The 18,508-nt window shown below is 24.8% G+C and overlaps 1 protein-coding gene and 2 long non-coding RNA genes across 5 annotated transcripts; 1 reads left to right on the top strand and 2 right to left on the bottom strand.

Moving 5' to 3' along the window:
* Nucleotides 1-1,161: 1,161 nt before the first annotated feature.
* LOC126551482 (uncharacterized) lies at nt 1,162-4,987 on the bottom strand. 2 transcript variants are annotated; one of them, XR_007605395.1, is made up of 3 exons: nt 4,393-4,987; nt 2,493-2,691; nt 1,162-1,243 (listed from the first exon to the last, which is right to left on the bottom strand). It is a non-coding gene; the product is annotated as an uncharacterized LOC126551482 (long non-coding RNA). The 2 variants fall into 2 exon arrangements; XR_007605401.1 differs by lacking the exon at nt 1,162-1,243 and adding an exon at nt 1,745-2,342.
* A 2,212-nt stretch (nt 4,988-7,199) lies between these two features.
* LOC114127459 (glutathione S-transferase 1-1-like) lies at nt 7,200-15,285 on the bottom strand. The gene is made up of 5 exons (XM_027991700.2): nt 15,043-15,285; nt 14,879-14,937; nt 12,774-12,933; nt 7,978-8,139; nt 7,200-7,518 (listed from the first exon to the last, which is right to left on the bottom strand). The coding sequence occupies exons 1-5, from the start codon at nt 15,181-15,183 to the stop codon at nt 7,375-7,377; spliced, it is 666 nt and encodes a 221-aa protein (XP_027847501.1). The 5' UTR covers nt 15,184-15,285; the 3' UTR covers nt 7,200-7,374.
* Nucleotides 8,126-10,259, top strand: LOC126551496 (uncharacterized). Of its 2 annotated transcripts, XR_007605429.1 has the most exons (3): nt 8,126-8,271; nt 8,843-8,940; nt 10,124-10,259. It is a non-coding gene; the product is annotated as an uncharacterized LOC126551496 (long non-coding RNA). The 2 variants fall into 2 exon arrangements; XR_007605415.1 differs by lacking the exon at nt 10,124-10,259 and having other exon boundaries at nt 8,843-9,365.
* Nucleotides 15,286-18,508: the final 3,223 nt, after the last annotated feature.

The raw sequence follows: 18,508 nt of genomic DNA on the forward strand, positions 1-18,508 counted from the left end.
GCAGCATTAGCAACCATTCAAACAAACCAAAATAATATATTCAATTTTCACGAACCAAAATACTGTAATGCTTTTTTGTTCGTTTGCATAAAAATACTTGAGCCTTAAATGTTCTTGTAACGATAGTTAATAGATATTTCTACATAAAAAATGTATAGCAATATCATAATAAAAATAAATGGCTACTTCTACCTATGTATTTGCTTTATAGTATTGGTGATACATTATTATATAATATGACACTGGTTAAATTTATATGTTATAAAAAAAATAAAATAAAAATAAATTATAAATTTTGAATTTATTATATAAATATCTAATATCGACGTTCGACGTAAATACTTGGTTATATCGATAAGTTAATTAAAATAGAAACATTTGTTTGATATTGATAACGAATCAAAGTATCGATATCGTTCTGTGGCTGTGTCATTAAAACTTAACTATCAAATACGCCAAAGAGGTATCCCCATAAATAAATGGCAGATAAATCATGTACAATCGTATATTATAATAATCGATTGTTTATGGTACCGTATGTTATGTAATTAAATCGACGCATTTTCGTTTCCGGAAACTCTCAGGCTCGTAATTATTTAATTTTTGGAAAACCGACAGCCAGCAACCGCTATCCCGTTTGTTTGGTTCAAAAGTTTTACTCATTCATTAACACTCCGTCAATTTTCTAGATTATGCCCAGCAGACGCATTACCGTTTTACTATATAGTACGCATGTTGCCGTGGAAACGACTATTACATGTTATTATATCCTCCCACTCAGCAGTCTATCTCTCACTCTCACTCCTTCCCCCGTTAACTTGTTATAACTACTGAACGCTTCAGTATATATATACGTTACACGTATTTGCTAAATTTCCGTTAGCATAATTTCCTCTTTATTTATATACTGCGTGGGCTGGCAAAACGATTTTTCTTGAATAAATTATGTATTTCCAAGATTTTCTGACCGGAAAAACAAGTAACGGAGATGTTTCAACGACAAAGATTTTTTTCGATTTTTTTATCGACCAATCGTAGACGAGTTTATTACAACTTATAAATAATAAACGCACGTATCAACGGTTTTTGTTGACTTACTTCGAGACAACGATTGTATACGATTGACACACCGAAGAAAAAACTTTTATGAATACTTATCACAAAACTTATAAAAATATTGTGATTTATTGTTAAATTTTTCTAATAATATTGCTCTTCGTGGCGATTGATTGGTAAACATGTTCTAGAATAACGTAATAACAATTATTATTATGTGTATCGATAAACCTACCTGTATTCATTTTTTGGATTAACTATGTTATCAATTTTATATAAAAATAAGACGAATTTAATACTCATAGCTATATTATATTATGTTCTAATAATTTATCCATGTTTCAAATGATTGAGGTAATATATACTACAAAATTGTATTTTAAGATATTGTGCAATATAAACAGAGTTTCAAAAGTGACGAATATGGAGTGAAACCTCTTTTGACAGATACCTTAAAATAGCGAACACCTACAAATAGTGGGAGATTTTTTGGAATCAAATTACAAGCTTTCTAAACACTGAATTTCAGCTGAATAGTGAAATCAACTTTGGTGACGAAGAATGTTTGGTATTTAGAGGTTTCAGTACACGGTATATTAAACTGACGACACCGAAACATTATCTTTTAGTTCAAATAATTTTATTATAATAATCACTATCTCACATGATGCTATATTATAGTCTTATATAATATTATATTTTTTATTATTCTATAAAGTGTATTAACTTACTTTTAAAAGATAATAGGTATTATGTTGTATTTAGTTTAATACTATTATGACTTATGATACAAAAATCTTTTACTATAGAAAATATATTTTATTGGAAATCTCATAAAATCGTTTACAATTTCGCACTCTCACACCTTCGCTATCAGAAGATCTATAGTTTTGCATCGTACCAGTCACTATGAGTTGTGTACTTGTGTTCGTGTAAAATAACGTATTAATATTTACAATGAGTAATGTTTGGGTGTCTTACAGGTTGAGGTAATAATCGTTATTATATTATATTACGATTTAATTAGGTACGTTAAGTTTTTTTTAAGCATTCAACACCACTAGTGAAATTACAATATATTAAAGTTAATTGCGCTCTATGATACAGGTAAGTTTTAAAATATAGTTGTAGTTGTTTTGTTGTATTTCATTAAATTTTAAATGGCAATGTTCCTGTTACGCTTGTTAATGTAATACAATACAAACGATTATTGTAGGCATTAACCCTTTTCTTGTTTCTGTTAGGAAGTTAAACCTTATATATGGCCATATATTATTTTGTATGAACTATAATTTACATTTAAACAATGATTACACTTATGATACAACGTAACTGTGTATATATATATATTAACTTAAAATATATTTTAAATAAAAAAAAATAAAATAAAAATAAATACATTATTATCGTTAGCAATAATAATAATAACAGATTACCTTCAATATATACTATCTGTATTTTCTGAATCTTTTGTAACACAATATGTAACGTTAGATGTTAAAACTATTTTGAATGTACAATTGACTTGTATTTTTTGTGTTTTTTTTTTTGTATTGATTACGGTCTACTTTTTTTTTGTATTTTGAAGTTTTAAATATTTGTATTGGAGTTTTTCAACAACTGATTTCATGAGACCTTTAGATAAAGTAATAAAATAGTTAATCGGATAGGTCGTTCAATTGGTTATGGACACCCAATCCACTTATAGGAAGATTCACAAGCTCAGTAATCCTCCACTGTCTAACTTATTTTTTTTTTTTGTCCTATTCATTAAATTGAAAACTAAGTTGGTTTGCAAATCGTGAACTGTTGAATTGTAAAAATGTATAAATGTACAAACAAAAAAAACCGTAGTAGTTTTTGTCAATATTATTTTCCGTTGAACGGAAATTATTAAAACATAACTACAACATATATTATGACACAAGCCGTTGTGTTTTCTCTATTTTAAAGGCTCAATAATGTATGTAGAAATAATGAAAATTGTGCTGTACGATATATTATAACGTATAAAAATAATTTTGATGCCTAAAACTATCACAACAGTGCAAGTTTGTCAGACATTTCATGCATCATTAAAGTTTCTGCTCATTAAAGCCGTTTTATGAATATTCTAAATTGATTGTTAAAAAAAATATGTCTAAAAAAGGTTCAAATATGTCTAATTGAAATAAAAATGTATGTATATTGTATTTACAACCTAATTAAATATGTTTTAATTTTGTTGTCAACAATTAAACTGAGAGGTCAATAATTTTACTAGTTATATTATAATATTAACATGAAATTATATTATATTGTGTTATTCAACTATGTAAATAAATAATTATAAGAAATAGGTAACTAGCGTAAATATTACATAATAATAATAAATTAATACAGACGTATGTTTGTTATGTTTTTCCACCTGTCGTCACTTCTATTTCTATGGTTATCTATTAGTAACATTGTTGATTTTGTAAAAAAATATTTTTAACGATGTGTTTTATTTATAAACTGACATCATTATTTTTTATGAACGAGTAATAAACATGTTGATTATCTTAACAGTAAATTCTAGGCAACAGGCAAAAAATCAAAAAATACTTATAATGCCTACCTATCAAACTTTTTTCAAAATGTCATTCACGAAAATTTGGAAATTTTAATCACACACACTGTTTAATACGAATAGGTAGATTAAAATTAAAAATAGTAAGAGCTATTATAAAACTAACATTTAGTATTATCAATAAACACAAAGATTAAATAATATATTTCTTTAGTACTAATTATATTTATATTTGGGTGAGTCAAATCCGTTCAACTACTAATTATGAATGTTTTTGAAAAGTTAAATAATGTGTCTAATGATAATTTAATCAGTGTTTCTATGGTAACCAATTGTACTAGATTTCTTAAACTCTTATAAATTGTATATAATTGTTAAGTACACGTTACACGTTACGTTTCATTTAATTGCATTCAATGATACAAGTTTGCTCAATTCAAAATAAAATGAACTTGGTGATTTCAAATTGTAAATGTTAATTGACATAACAAAACTTTTTACATATAATTAACGACATCAAAACATATTTTAACTATATTAAAACATATTTTATTGATATTTTGTAACAGTATTGACTTTGCACATAATACTTGTATCTATACTTGTTCGTGAAATTGTATGTAATCATGATTATGACGGTTAGTCCTTTTATACTAATCACAAAGGCAAAAAGTATTTATATATTATTATTATACTATACACTTTAGATTATGAAAGAAGCGACAAATCCATTGGTCTCAAAGTAATGATTTTTTTTTTTTATATAAATGGCCTTAAACACTTACGGCGAATGATGGTGTGTATAGTAAAGAAGTACTTGAACGTTTCATATCTGGCTTTCCTATATAGACTGGAAATTCGACACATGCTTTACTTTAAAAGAAGGCTTTTGAAATTTTCGAGTAGTTACTATTTCTTTATCGTGTTTAGTGCACTTTATGCGTCCATCCATTGTTGGTATTATATATAAAAAAAAAAACTGTATTGTACGATGTTTTTGTCCAAACGGTCACTATGAGAGACGAGCGTCGTAGTTGTATAATATATTTGGTTTTACTTACAGTAGGAATCCATTAAAATATCGAAAACTATAATTATTTTCTGGATTTATTTTATTTTTCCAGATAATGCGTTTTTAAACACGTTATGAGACAATATTTTATTTCAACATCGATTTTATTTTAGTTTTATATCATGTTGTTTCAGATTAGTAAGCTGCCTGTCTATTAAGGCGTATTCTATTGGAACTTATTGTGTTTAAAAAGTGTGCATCGTGTCCTCGTATTTCGTTAATGACAATGACAATGACTTTTACTTGACGCTAAACCTTCCGTCGTGGCCACTGTGAACCTAATTAAACTCATTTTAATATTTTATTATATACGATTTCTATTTACCTCGGAGTATGCATGCATATTCAATAAATTTAACTGGTTCAGGTCTCCTATAGCTATGTATCTTGAGGTCGATGTTCAAGTTTAAACTTGATAAACACATATAATAAAAATCACACGAGAGAAGGGGGCTGAAAAAATAATATCTCAATGAGAACTTGAGAATATTTTTGACAAAAAATAACAATGACCACATGTGACTCAGACTATCATTTATTTTATAACTGTCTTATATAGATCTTGAAGTGGTACAACTGTTAACTGTAAATTATAAACATTGGTAAAATTTAAAAATTAACTTTTAATATTATAATCAAAATTTCACAAACCGATTATTTTTTATGTGTATTTAAATTAGTCTTAATAATGTGTAATTTATAAATAACTGTGTTATTATAATATATCGACTGTATTATAATGTAAATGTGAAGTAGATAATATCGTTAAAATATAGATTATAGATATAACATTTTAGCTAGTATGAAAGAGTTGTGGTTATGACTGTTATGAGCTTATGTCATTGTCATTATATAAAATTTCATATCACGTAATATATAGTTTAAATTTATATATAATATAGAGTTAAGTCATAAAAATAAAAATAAATATTTTTCATTGCTTTAAATATATTGAAATTTTACATTCCCATGTATTCTAAAATCACAAATTTAAATAAAATATCTATATTTTCAATGCATTTTCTAACATTTTAATCATACTGAAATTCTTGACTTTTTTTTGTTTTCAAACTTTACTTACTTACTTTATAACTCTTTTGACAATACACTAAAAATATATTTTTAATACATCATTAATAATAATAATAATTACCTTTAAATAAATATATTATATACATTTATTTAGTTCTGCTGTAGCTATTGATTATTGATATAATGACTGTACTCTACTGAAAGTATAAAAATCTAATACATTTTGAAGAGAATCTTGATAAAATATTATATACAATAGAATAGTTATGTATATCAACTATAACAATAATGTTATAATGCTTAATAAATAATTTGATTTATAACTACATAATAAGATGTGATTAAATATTATGTTTAAAATACCTATAATATTTTGTTATTTTTTAAGAAAAATTTTAAGTTCTTTTCTAACCAAGAAATTTTTTTCAACCCTTAGTAAAAATTGATTTGTTACCGCTTTTATAAGCACTAAACTCTGTAAGAATCTTCCAATTCATGGGTTTTCTTATTAAATTTACGGTTTGATCAGTATTGAAGAAATCCAAGTATTTTTTTTATTAATTTTTTAGTCTCAGCAGAATATAATACACCTCCTCCTCTACGTAAACTGAGTAGAAAGCAAGAAAAAACAATGCATTAATACTTAATATATTATTTTTTTCTTATGATAGAGAACAATGGTAACAAAGCAAATCACCAAGTAAAAATTATGATTATATATTATAAAATATTAACTTGAGAGTGCTGATAAACGTTTACTGAGTATTCGGTTTAATAATTTATGTTTTTTATTTCGTAAACAATAATCTTGATATGCCCACTGCGAGATAAATCATTCGTTTTTTAATGAGTAGCTTAAATATAAAAAACAATAACGCGTATCAATCTATGATTCACGTGAAATAATTTTGGCAAACGATTGTTTTACTTTTAAATGTTTAATAATAACACATGCATTTTTTAATATTTATATACATGTATAAATAAATAAATTGATATACATATATATATATATCAATTATTAATAATATAAATATTAAAATATATATATATAGGTATATATTATACATTTATTAGCCAAATATATTTGTATCGTTGTGAGTAATGTGTCAAACGAGCGCACCAGTTTCTACATACTATCATTCCGTCCTCTTGTATTGTTATAACATCGTGTTTACGACAACATATTTGAAAAAAGTAATCTGCCTCGTGAGTTGTGAAGTATTTTCATATCATCAACTACAGTATAAACGTCAGTTTTAAACGACTATATTCGGTATACATACCTCCTTTTTTACTTCATATTTTTTGTAGGTGCATATGAATCGTTTATTCGTTTTTACATTTTCATGAAATGACAAATGTATGTAATGAATTCATATATACATGTATATACAGTGGATACAAATCAAATTGTTTGGAGCAATAAAAAGTTATATCCCGGCTACGTGTACCATTTACTCAAATCAATAAAAATGTAAAGTGTAATTATTCATTAAAACGTATTTTATTTTCCTATTGATGAATGAATAATCTACAGAAAAAAATTCACATTAAGGTATTTTTAAAATTTGAATTATTACAATCAGCATTTTTGATTTTTTTTAACGTTATTATAATTAACGAACGGTGTAAATTAATATTTACAATATTTGATAGATTTTTAATCTAGCAGTTTTGAAAACAGATACTCTTTAAATTCTATTGTTCCCTCGTGATTGGCTTCGTTGTAATTGGGTAACGTTGTTTGTGCGGCCTTAAACCATCTCAATACATTAGGATAACTGGTCAGATCATATCCCACAATCTATGAAAAAAGGAAAATCAATATTTTTATAAGACGTATATTATATGACTCAGCTTGTATCATAATTAAGTAATATATATGAAAAAAATATTTGATTGGAATTAAAATGTAAGCTTAGTAACTTTTTTCGCTGTACCATAGTTAATATGCGTACATCTATACACTTGGTAAAGTGAATATATTTTTATTTAAACCCTTTTGCAGAAATATCTCGTTTTATAAGATTTATGTAAAAAATCATGTATACGATTAAATTGCTTTGTATAACGACATCTGATTTTAAATTCAAATAAATAGCGTTGTCATGTATCAACGAAAAATGTGTTTCTCAGTGCTTTTCTATTTTTAGTTAATATATGCAAATTAATTTATAGTATATTTCCCAACAATATAATTTATGCATGAATGTTTGAATTTTTTTTTTTTGTAAGGAGACAATAAAACTACTTCTAAAATTACCTCCAAACATGATATAGTAACCACTATAACGATATCGGCGAGAGTTACTTCAGGCCCAGCTACCCATTTTGTTTTGGCCAAATATGCGTCGAGTATTTCCAAGGCGGCTTTCAATTTTGGTAAAGCAGCAGTTCCATAGTGTCCGGTCGCGAACACTGGGCCCTACGGAATATGAATACAATTTACAAATATATTTGAATCCATACATCGTATAAGCTAGATCAGTCAACAATATAACATTTTACTGTAATTATTATCGTTGGCGTGGAATAAATACAAAGCAGCTGACTCTAGGTAAATTAAACCTTTATATTTCGAACACATACATTTTTTCTCTAAACGTCATATACTGATATATAACGCCTATAATTTATTGACTTTTGGTAGATCGAAATATTTGTTAACTTTAACTTAAATTTCCCCTCAATAGCTTATTATTTCTATTTTGAACTTCGAAAAATCGATTGTCTACTGTATTATTAAATTATTAGAGTATTTGTGATAATAATATTAATAATAATAATAATAATGCAAACCTACAATTAGAATAACTATCAATCATCATAATAACATGAACAATATTAACTTTACACTTATTTTCTTAAAAGAAAAATTATTTCTAAGTTAGTGTTAATTTTAGCTATTATAATACGTGTTATTAAGATTACATTTAAGTCACATAATGATTATTATAACTGTTCATTTGAAGAGATTTGCGTGCTCGGTAGAGTGCATTCAATTCAATTGATTTTTATATTGCTTCTTTAAATAGAATATAAATTAATTTTATACAATATATTATATTTAATAATGTATTTTATTTATACAATTATATACATACTAAAAATTCGATTATATTTTACAGGTAGTTCATTTTCATTTAAAATGCATTGGTTATAAAATGTAACGTTCGTCAAAGTTTGAACTATATCTCAATAATAATGGACGATGTGATAAAATAATGTAAGCGATTATCAGAATGATGGTTTCACTAGCAATTTATACATTTTGTATAGAGATAAGTTATAATGAAATTTCCATTATTTAAAATATTGTTTAGTAAATGAATGTATGATTGAAAAACGAGTGTGAATAAAATGTATGATAATAAAATAGCTAAAGGTTTTGGACTTCATACTTAAACTATTTAATATGAAATGTTGAATTGTTGAAAACTATGTTTACTGTAATTTCAACAAAAATATAAGCTTCTATTCACAGGAATCAAATCATAAAAAAAAAAAAGAATTAGATATTATATTGTATAAAATTAATAAAATTGAAGACCATTTATCTGACTATTTGTTAATGTTGATATTGCCTTGAAGAAATATTTTATAAAAGTCGATGAAAATTTTATGTCAAACACTTGATTCCGCTTTTTTTTTTACAAAAACGACAAGAATATTTTTTTAATATTATAATTCAAATAAAAGAGCACATTATGTTTATATAATGATATAATTTAAACCTAACTCTAGGGTAAAAAAAGTTTTAATCCGAACTTTAAAAAGAAAAAGCAAGATGTGGGATGTGCCTGTTAAAATTCATGTCGCGTTTGTCAATGGTTATAGAATTAAAATTACTAGCACGTTTTTCTTTGTGGGCTTCTATTGTACTATCAAAACATAAAATTCAAATTTAAACTAAATATAGTGAATTCCATATTACCTATGATTAAATAATGAAGCGAAAACATAACGTAATCAAAAAAAAAATATTAATAACATAACAAGTATGTAGGTACAAATATTAAGTATAATCTTAATAGTATTAATTTTTCATTCAAGTTCAAGTCTAAGTGAATTAAAATGTTTATAATCTATCTACCTAACTATTAAGATTTTACTTGTTTTAAAACACTATCATAATAAATAAATTACAATGGTATACATTTTTTTAATTGATCTTTTAAAATATTAATAAGAGTTTTCAAGTGAAATTAAAATGTTATATTGATAAATGTTAGATAAAACAACTCCAGTATAAATTACATATATAATTGAAACTATACATACATATCATATATTATTACATAATGTTTTTGCTTTTTTAAATGTTCGTTAAAAAATATTATAGATTTTACTTTTTTTACAAATGTAGAGCGGTCGCGGTACACGAATAAAAAACTTTTATTCAATTGCAGATTATATCATGAAAAAAAAATACAAAATAGTCATTCGTTGGAAATTTACGAGAGTGTAGTCCTCGATAAGTAATCACCACATAGGAAGTAATCGTAAAGGCTTAAGTTCGGACCTACCTTTTTGAGAAATGGTTAGAGCGTCGTTTGAAATCACGTATCCAAAGAAACGCGTTCTTTTGTATTACACAATATTTTAAACTTCAAGAGAACCGTCTCCTTAATCAATGTATTGTACTAATAGTCCTTAGAAATACTAAACATAATGTAATTCAGTTGTATAGAGGATGTGGGTGAAATGTGAATATATATATTTTTTAGAGATACAAAAATGTACTTCGCTAACGTAATTTAGGTACGATATATGGTATTATATGTATATCTTTTACAGTATGTATTTATTTTTAATTGTTAGGACTTAGAAAGAGTCGAATTTAGTAATGCCATTAATATTTTACAGATAGTTAAAAAAAAAATCATTACATATTTGCATAAAATAAAATAAAATATTATATCGGGTCTTTCATAAAATGATCATTGATCATATTATTATTATAATTATGATGTCATAATTTTTTTTAATAATTATTGATAACTACCTTCTATTTATATTATGAATTAAAATTATAATAATATTGCGATTGAACTATATTGATAATATAAATGTTTTTTTTGTTTGTTATTAATATTATATAACTACAATTTATATAGCATACAGAAAAAAATTCTTTATATCAGTGCTGTAATTAAATTATTCAAAAGACTGTAACACTTTGTTTTTCTATCTACGGTTCAATAATCTAATAATTATAAACATATTGATCTATAATAATTATCTATTATAAAATGGAACAGAAAATTTTAATAATAATATTTAATATCATTCACCAAGTTTGTTCACTTCCCTTTTTTTCCTTTGATAATAAATTAATTTAAGTTAAGACCATATTATATTCAAATGCATGAGACGTTTTGTACTAATAAAGAAAAATTCTAAATCATACTTCTGTTTTTTTTTTTTTTTTTTTGAAAATATTGGTGAAACTAGTTAAAAATTCAAACGAATAGTTTCTTAATTATTAAAAAATGTTTACACTAAGAGTAATAGTTCTTAAAATGTTTTTCAAAAATATATAATATATAATAGGTATTATGTATAGGATCTATATGGTGTTTATTAAATTATAAATATTAATCTATTAATTATAACAATTTTGAAATCATCATAATTTCCATTTTCTTTTTGCTTATTATTTTTAATACCTACACCACCTATTTTAACTAAAAAAAATAATTGTTTGAATCGATACTTGATACGTTAATATTAATATTATCTACTTAATAATTTACAGTAGAAAAGGTATCAAATGTAGTATTTTTAAACTCGAAATATAAAATACATAAAAAGCAAAATTAGATAGTAAACAACTTAATATATTTTTATAGCTGTCATATCAATATTTATTGAAAATAATAATGCCTGAAAAAAAAATATTACAATTAATTAATTAGGTATTATAATTAAATAGGTATTTGGTTTCTTATGTTAATAATTGTTTCACAACTGATGTTTTAATTTTAATATTGTAAAAATAAAACTTCTCCTTGTTTTCATATGGTGTTCCTCTATATTAAAAATTAACTTTTACTAAGTGGTCCTGTAATAACATTATGTGGAGATCTGTTTATGTGTGACGTTTTATCAAAGTAGTCTTTTGTGCAGTAGTTAAATCTAATAAGTAAAATACCCTTAAATCATTAATTACATTTAGTAACCTACTCAACTAAAAGCTATTTTATTCCTTATCGTTTACAGACTTCACTTTTGATCATATTATGCACTAAACGTATACCTCAGTCATTAACTTGCTAAATTCTTATTTGTAAGTTTGTAAATAACTTTTTTACTCAATTTATAAAGAACAAGCAAGTTTTAAAACAAATATTATAATAGAAATTCAGGTATAATGTATCTAATTTTAAATCAATTACATCGTTTATACTTGACATTTCTGTTTTTTTTTATAATATAAATTAATAGTATGAAGAATTTTCAGTGTTGACGCAAATGTCAAATTAAAAAAATAAATCAAATGTTTTGAGTCAAAATATTTTTTATGTAATTACACATGATGTAAACAATATTTAATTTTGATTAAATTGAATTTTTTTATTATGATGATGATTAATTATCAAAAACTTTGTATCTACAAGATTTAACTATGTGAATCGTGTTTGGTATCGATGTAATAAATTTTTCATTTTAGTCATGAATTTCACAGTTTTTTAGACTTAGTGCAATACTTACAATAAATATATTTCAAAAATAAATATTTTTAAATAAAAGTCGTATTCTGGACGTAATCATCGAATATATTTTATGAGCATGTACATAATATTATCATAATTGAAACCTTTAAATAATAATAGGATAAAATGGATACAAAATAGTATGAATAGACAGAAAATATTAATAATTTATGTATGCAACGAATTATTTAAAAGCTAGTGTATTTTTTTTTTATTAGAAACATTGTTTAAGTTAACTCTATAGTATTAAAAAAAAAAAATCAGTTCTTTTGAAAATTATATTATTATAATATTAACCATCGTGTTCTACTGTTGTTATAATTAAAATAAAACGAATACTTACGAAATAATCAGATGCTCTTCTGTATAGAGCTCCCAAATCGAAATCAATGCGGTGATCAATCGTCGCTCTTTTTTGTAAATCTTTCGGGTAGAGCTGCTCTTTAGAATACGCTCCTGTGGCAGAACCGTATTTCTCTACGAGATATTTGCAAATTGCTCGGCTAAAAAAATATTCATACATTTTAAGAATGCGATGTGTATTTAATCCTCAGTTGCATGGTTTATTTTATTGATTTGTAATTAATAAACGTTTTTATAATAATAATATTACGTATACACACGTATTATGTACTAGGTATATCATACACAAACAATCGAAAACAAAATGTTTTTTTGTAATATATAATGCAAGTACATTTTTTATTATTCTTAATGGATAGAAAAGTGTACGAAAGTGTCACTTAGGTATTACGTTTTATTTGAGAGTGTATTTTTCTTATAATCATTTATGTCTACTTAAGCAGTAAAAAATATCGTATATGTTAGTACTTAAAGGACTTTAATTTTTATACATTAAGTATAAATTAAATTATCAATTAGAATTGGGAGTGATAAAATTAGATATAATATAAAAAAAAACATTAAACATTAACAATTTACCCTTTGAACAAGTTTAAGTTACATTTTAGTTTGTACGTATATGTATTTCATGAGTACTAATTTCTATTTATAGCTTAATGAACAGCTCACTATTATTGTGAAATTTTTATGATACATGTAATAAAAACATCATATACTTAATAATATTTTATAGAAAGTACTTACTTAAAAAGTTTATGTTTGGTAATTGATCAGTAAAATAGCAGATTAAATGTCTTATAAAATGTAACATAATACATAAAACCTATTTTTTTTTTCAAACAGTAATTAAATAAAAATGTTCATTATCACTTATGAACTTTACATAATATATATCGTATTAGAATATGCAATATGTATACGTTAATTCATAATTATTAATAATATTCAATGTATACTCCTAATGAGTTAAACAAAAAAATGAATCAGATAATGTTTACTTAAAATATTTGAAACTAATTCGGAAAGAACTCAGACGTTGTGTAATTTTAATAATTTTAAAGAATATGATACATTTTTGTTTTTGTATGTTATCAACGAAACAACTATGTATAGGTTTATAACTGTCGGAAGATGTTTAACGTTAGATAATTTTATTACAATACTTTAAAATAACGAACACATTTTTGTTATTAATTATTTCGTACCCTAGCTAACTGTAAAACTGTATACATTGATACTGGTTGATTTTATCGTCTGATGGATCGTTAAAATATTTATAGTAATATACACAAATAGTTTATAATACGCATAATATTAACTAGTAACTATACAACCTGATAAAACCTTTTTCCGGGAAAAAATGAACCAACATAAAGTACAGTTCTATGTATTGGTTAGGTTATCGGTGTATCTCATCGGTTTTAGTATACCTCAGTTCACTGACAAATCGACATCGGTTTGCTTTGTTGATTAATACGACCGAGATGTACAATCCGCCTGTGGTGGATTAGATATAAAACTGGGTATATTTTCAAATGTGGTTCAAAACCTCTCTAACACACTTTTTTTTTTTTTGAAATCTCTAAGGACAATCTCTGAAACTTTCGTAAAATCGGTCCAGTAGTTTTTGACTTTATAAGCTACAAATATATACGGCTGTATATAGATTTTTGTTATACATTAGGATTGCAAATAACAAATTAAATAAAAATTAGATTAAAACGTGTTCAAAACAGATTTTTCTTCAATGCCACATAAATACTTAAAATACTAAAAACCAACAAATACTTAAATATCCCTTTACTCTAAATTCGTCGTTCTGACGCAGACTTCAAATTCATTTCGTCTACGCTCAATGGCTCCTTGGACATTTCTGAAATTTTATTGGAAAACACTACCAGAGTCTCAAAGAATAAATTATATAATTTTTAATTAATATTTAAATCGCTACAGTAGTTTTTGAAATTAACGCCTTCAGCATATAAACTCTTTAGCTTTATAATATTACTAACGAATTATTATATTATTTATAATAATGAATCCTGAAATACGTAGATGTTAACGATAATTACTGTGTTCACTTACCTTTCGCTCAAAACAAAACCGTTGTCAACGATGGTTGGAATAGTATGCTGAGGAGTCATCTATAACATAATTAAATAAGAAACAATGGTTGAAAAAAATGTCATACGTATACTTCACGACTGCTGATCAATGTAATTGATAGGAATTTATGAATAGGTGCCTACTTGTTTGTATTCAGGTCTTTGCGTATCTCCTTTGCTCGGAGTCGTCACAATTGGATTGAGTTTAACATTCAAGATGCTCGCTACCAATTCCACAGTCCTGCATGGCGGACTCCACCTTGCGTAGTAGAAATCAATAGTCATTTTGTAGTTTTCGCAACTGTGGTGTGGAGAGTAGTCGAACGAAGAAGAGCTATAATACAGTGTCAAATAATGTCTAGCTGTGTTAAAGTTTTATATCGATGATAATAACACGTAGACTAAGGTATAATTCTCTTTCTTTTTTTTTCTTTTTTTTTTTGTCGCTTCGTATAAAATACGCTATGTATTACGCAAGAACAACGATACGTTTTTTGTATATTATGATGTCAAATAGGTCTAAAGAAAAAAATCAGATTATTTCAAAATGATTATCAAATATATAAAAATATATCAATAATACTGTATATATTAAATCACGTCATATTATACCTATCGAAGTAATTAAGTATTATTATCATTATTAATGTCGATGTCTATATGAATACATCCGATTTTATATTTTATATTTACAACAGTAGAGTCTTATTATTGTGTATCCAACACATATAAAATTATAGTACGACCGGGTTATTGAAAAAAACTAAAATTTTAAACAGAGATTTGATAATAATTAAAATTTATTTATTTTCATTACAGATTAATTATTGAATTATATGTGTAGATATAATTAATTTTATGAACAAGCTTATAATTATTGTTGTTGAAATTCTAATAATATTATTAAACAATTCAATACATTACATAGAATTATCTTAAAATAAAATTATAGCTGGATGTCAAGGTGGATCTTGGATGTTAAGTAGACTTAACCTTGCTAGATGTGATAAACATAATATACACAATAATAAGGGTGCCAGACTTGATCAATTAGATTCTGTGTTTATATTTAGACAGAAAATACATTAAACGACTCAAATATGTCTCTAACTGTATAGTAAATATAAATAGCCAAATATTATTAAGTATTGTTCATATATTATTTTTTTTATTTATTATGATGCTTTTTTTTATTATTACTGTAGTGGAGGTATAGTATAAAATTACAAATATATAGAACATTTTATTATGAATATAAAAAATATATAAATTCATTTTCGATATTACGATATTAGTATTCGATATAGTCATATGATATCAATAAAATATCATACTACATCACTACTCAATAAATACAGAAATATTATTGCGACTAAAACGCCTCCTCTCGAGTCCGGATCGTGATTTACAGTTACTCTGCGAAGTCAACATCATTTGTGCTGTCATCGGTGAAGTATTGGGCTGGATTATGTTTTCATCGTATACCTGCCGTAAACGCAATGATTTCGTTTTGAAATTTCTTGTGTAAGTCAACCGAAAAAACGGTGATAAACACGATAAAACCATGTTTATGTCATGGCCCTGTGTGATTGTGCGATAATAAAAAAAAAAAACACCAACCCCAAAAAAAATACTTATCTTCGTTGTTATTATGTTCATTGAGAAATTTAAGATTTTTCAGGCTTGCGGCAATACAAAGCATTCAAAGTTAAAATATTATAATATTATGTACCTACTACGTATGTCTCGTGTTCGTCTGGTCAACACCATAGTTCTGCCTCGCTGGATTTTTAATTTTGATTAATGACGTGTAATCGCTATTATAATATAACACGCAACAATACACATTTTTGAAATGTGTGCATAGTAAAGTTATATTATTGTTCGTGGAAATCAGTTAGTTTTGTCAACTTAATCACTGCGCACCATAAATACATAATATCATGATGCTTATTAAAGTAATTGTCAAGACTAACGTCATGATGTTAGATATTAAGTTTGGACATTTTGTAAACCGGTAAAATACCGATATTAATCGTATTATTTTTTTATCCGTTTCCCTACGAAATTCAAACTAAAAAAAGTAAAATCAAACATATTATCATATTATTTTAAATTTTATCATGACATATTTATAACAAACTTTAATAAGAGCCAACGTAAAAATATTCACTAATATAAACATCAGGGTGGAAAAAATTATTAATATAAAAGTTTTTAAACTCCTTTATTAAGTTTATCTTATAAATACAATTTATCATATAATTTTGTTGATAAATATAATTTTAATAAAATACTGTGTTGAATTTTAAGTATTTATTTTTTTTATTTTTATCATATTAATATTTTATTTTTATTTTAATTCATAAATAAAAATAAATTATATATAAATACAATAATTGAATAATCTTATATAATCATATATTAAATACTATAAATAGTATACAAGTTAAAAAATATATTAATTGTTTATTTCTATTTATTTACTGTACAATTCGAGTTTGAATTTTAACTTTTGTTCTCGATTACATTTTAATTTTAATTTTTTGTCTCTCAATTATACTGCATATTACTATATGATTTAATTTATTTGTATGACACATTTACTTACAAAAAAGCATTTTTACTTATATATATTTATAACAGTTAGGATTTTTCATAATAAAGATTAAATTTAAACATAGTAATTTATAATATTTAAATTTGTTAAATGTTGTTAACTATTATATCGTTATCACTATGTAGAGTAAAGATTTTTCGTTTGGAATACTGCAACAGTCACGTTTGGGTTTATTTCCCAGTATTTCATTCAATCAATCTACGATACAACAATAATGAGTTTGATAGATTGATACATATTCAAATAACAAATTAATTATCACAGGTTTTTGAAAAAGGCGGTTTGGGTATTGAAAGTCCGTGTGTTTGAACCTCCGATATATCACGTAATATTAATTATGTAAAAACTATTATTATATAATTTTCTTTTTGATAACTCTATAGAAAAATCAATTGAATGTATTACAAATGTACAATTGATTGTGGTTTTTAATTGATCATTAATAAAACCACAACATAATATTCTCATGCCTATTATACTAATAAGTAATGACTTAATAATAGACACTATAAGACATGTTAACATTCTATATTTGAGTCGACTACTGAGACAGACGGCGTTTTAACCTTCCAGCAGGCAAACTTTTTAAAAAATACAACACTGCAGTTTCATTTGATTTTTTAATTTTATTTAATTAAACTAATTAAATTAATTTTATTAAACAATAAATGTAATATTTTATATAATATATGTACAATAACAACAACATATTAGGACTGTTATAAAATTTACAACATGTGACACTTTTTATAGATAATAACATTCCCACTGGAAGGTTACATTTTAAATTTTTTATACTGTGTGCGCCGTGCGGTTATCACAACACCAATAATGCTCAAAAAAATAAAAATAAAAATAAAAATAAAAACACTTTGTTAAGAAAAAAAAACATAAAAATAATTGATTAAAAATGTGTGATATACAGATATCAAGTAGAATCTAAGTTAATGGTCTAAAGTGTAAAATATAATATATTCAATAGAAATTAAC

Source organism: Aphis gossypii, chromosome 1 (genome assembly GCF_020184175.1).
Source record: "Aphis gossypii isolate Hap1 chromosome 1, ASM2018417v2, whole genome shotgun sequence".
NCBI lineage: Eukaryota > Metazoa > Arthropoda > Insecta > Hemiptera > Aphididae > Aphis > Aphis gossypii.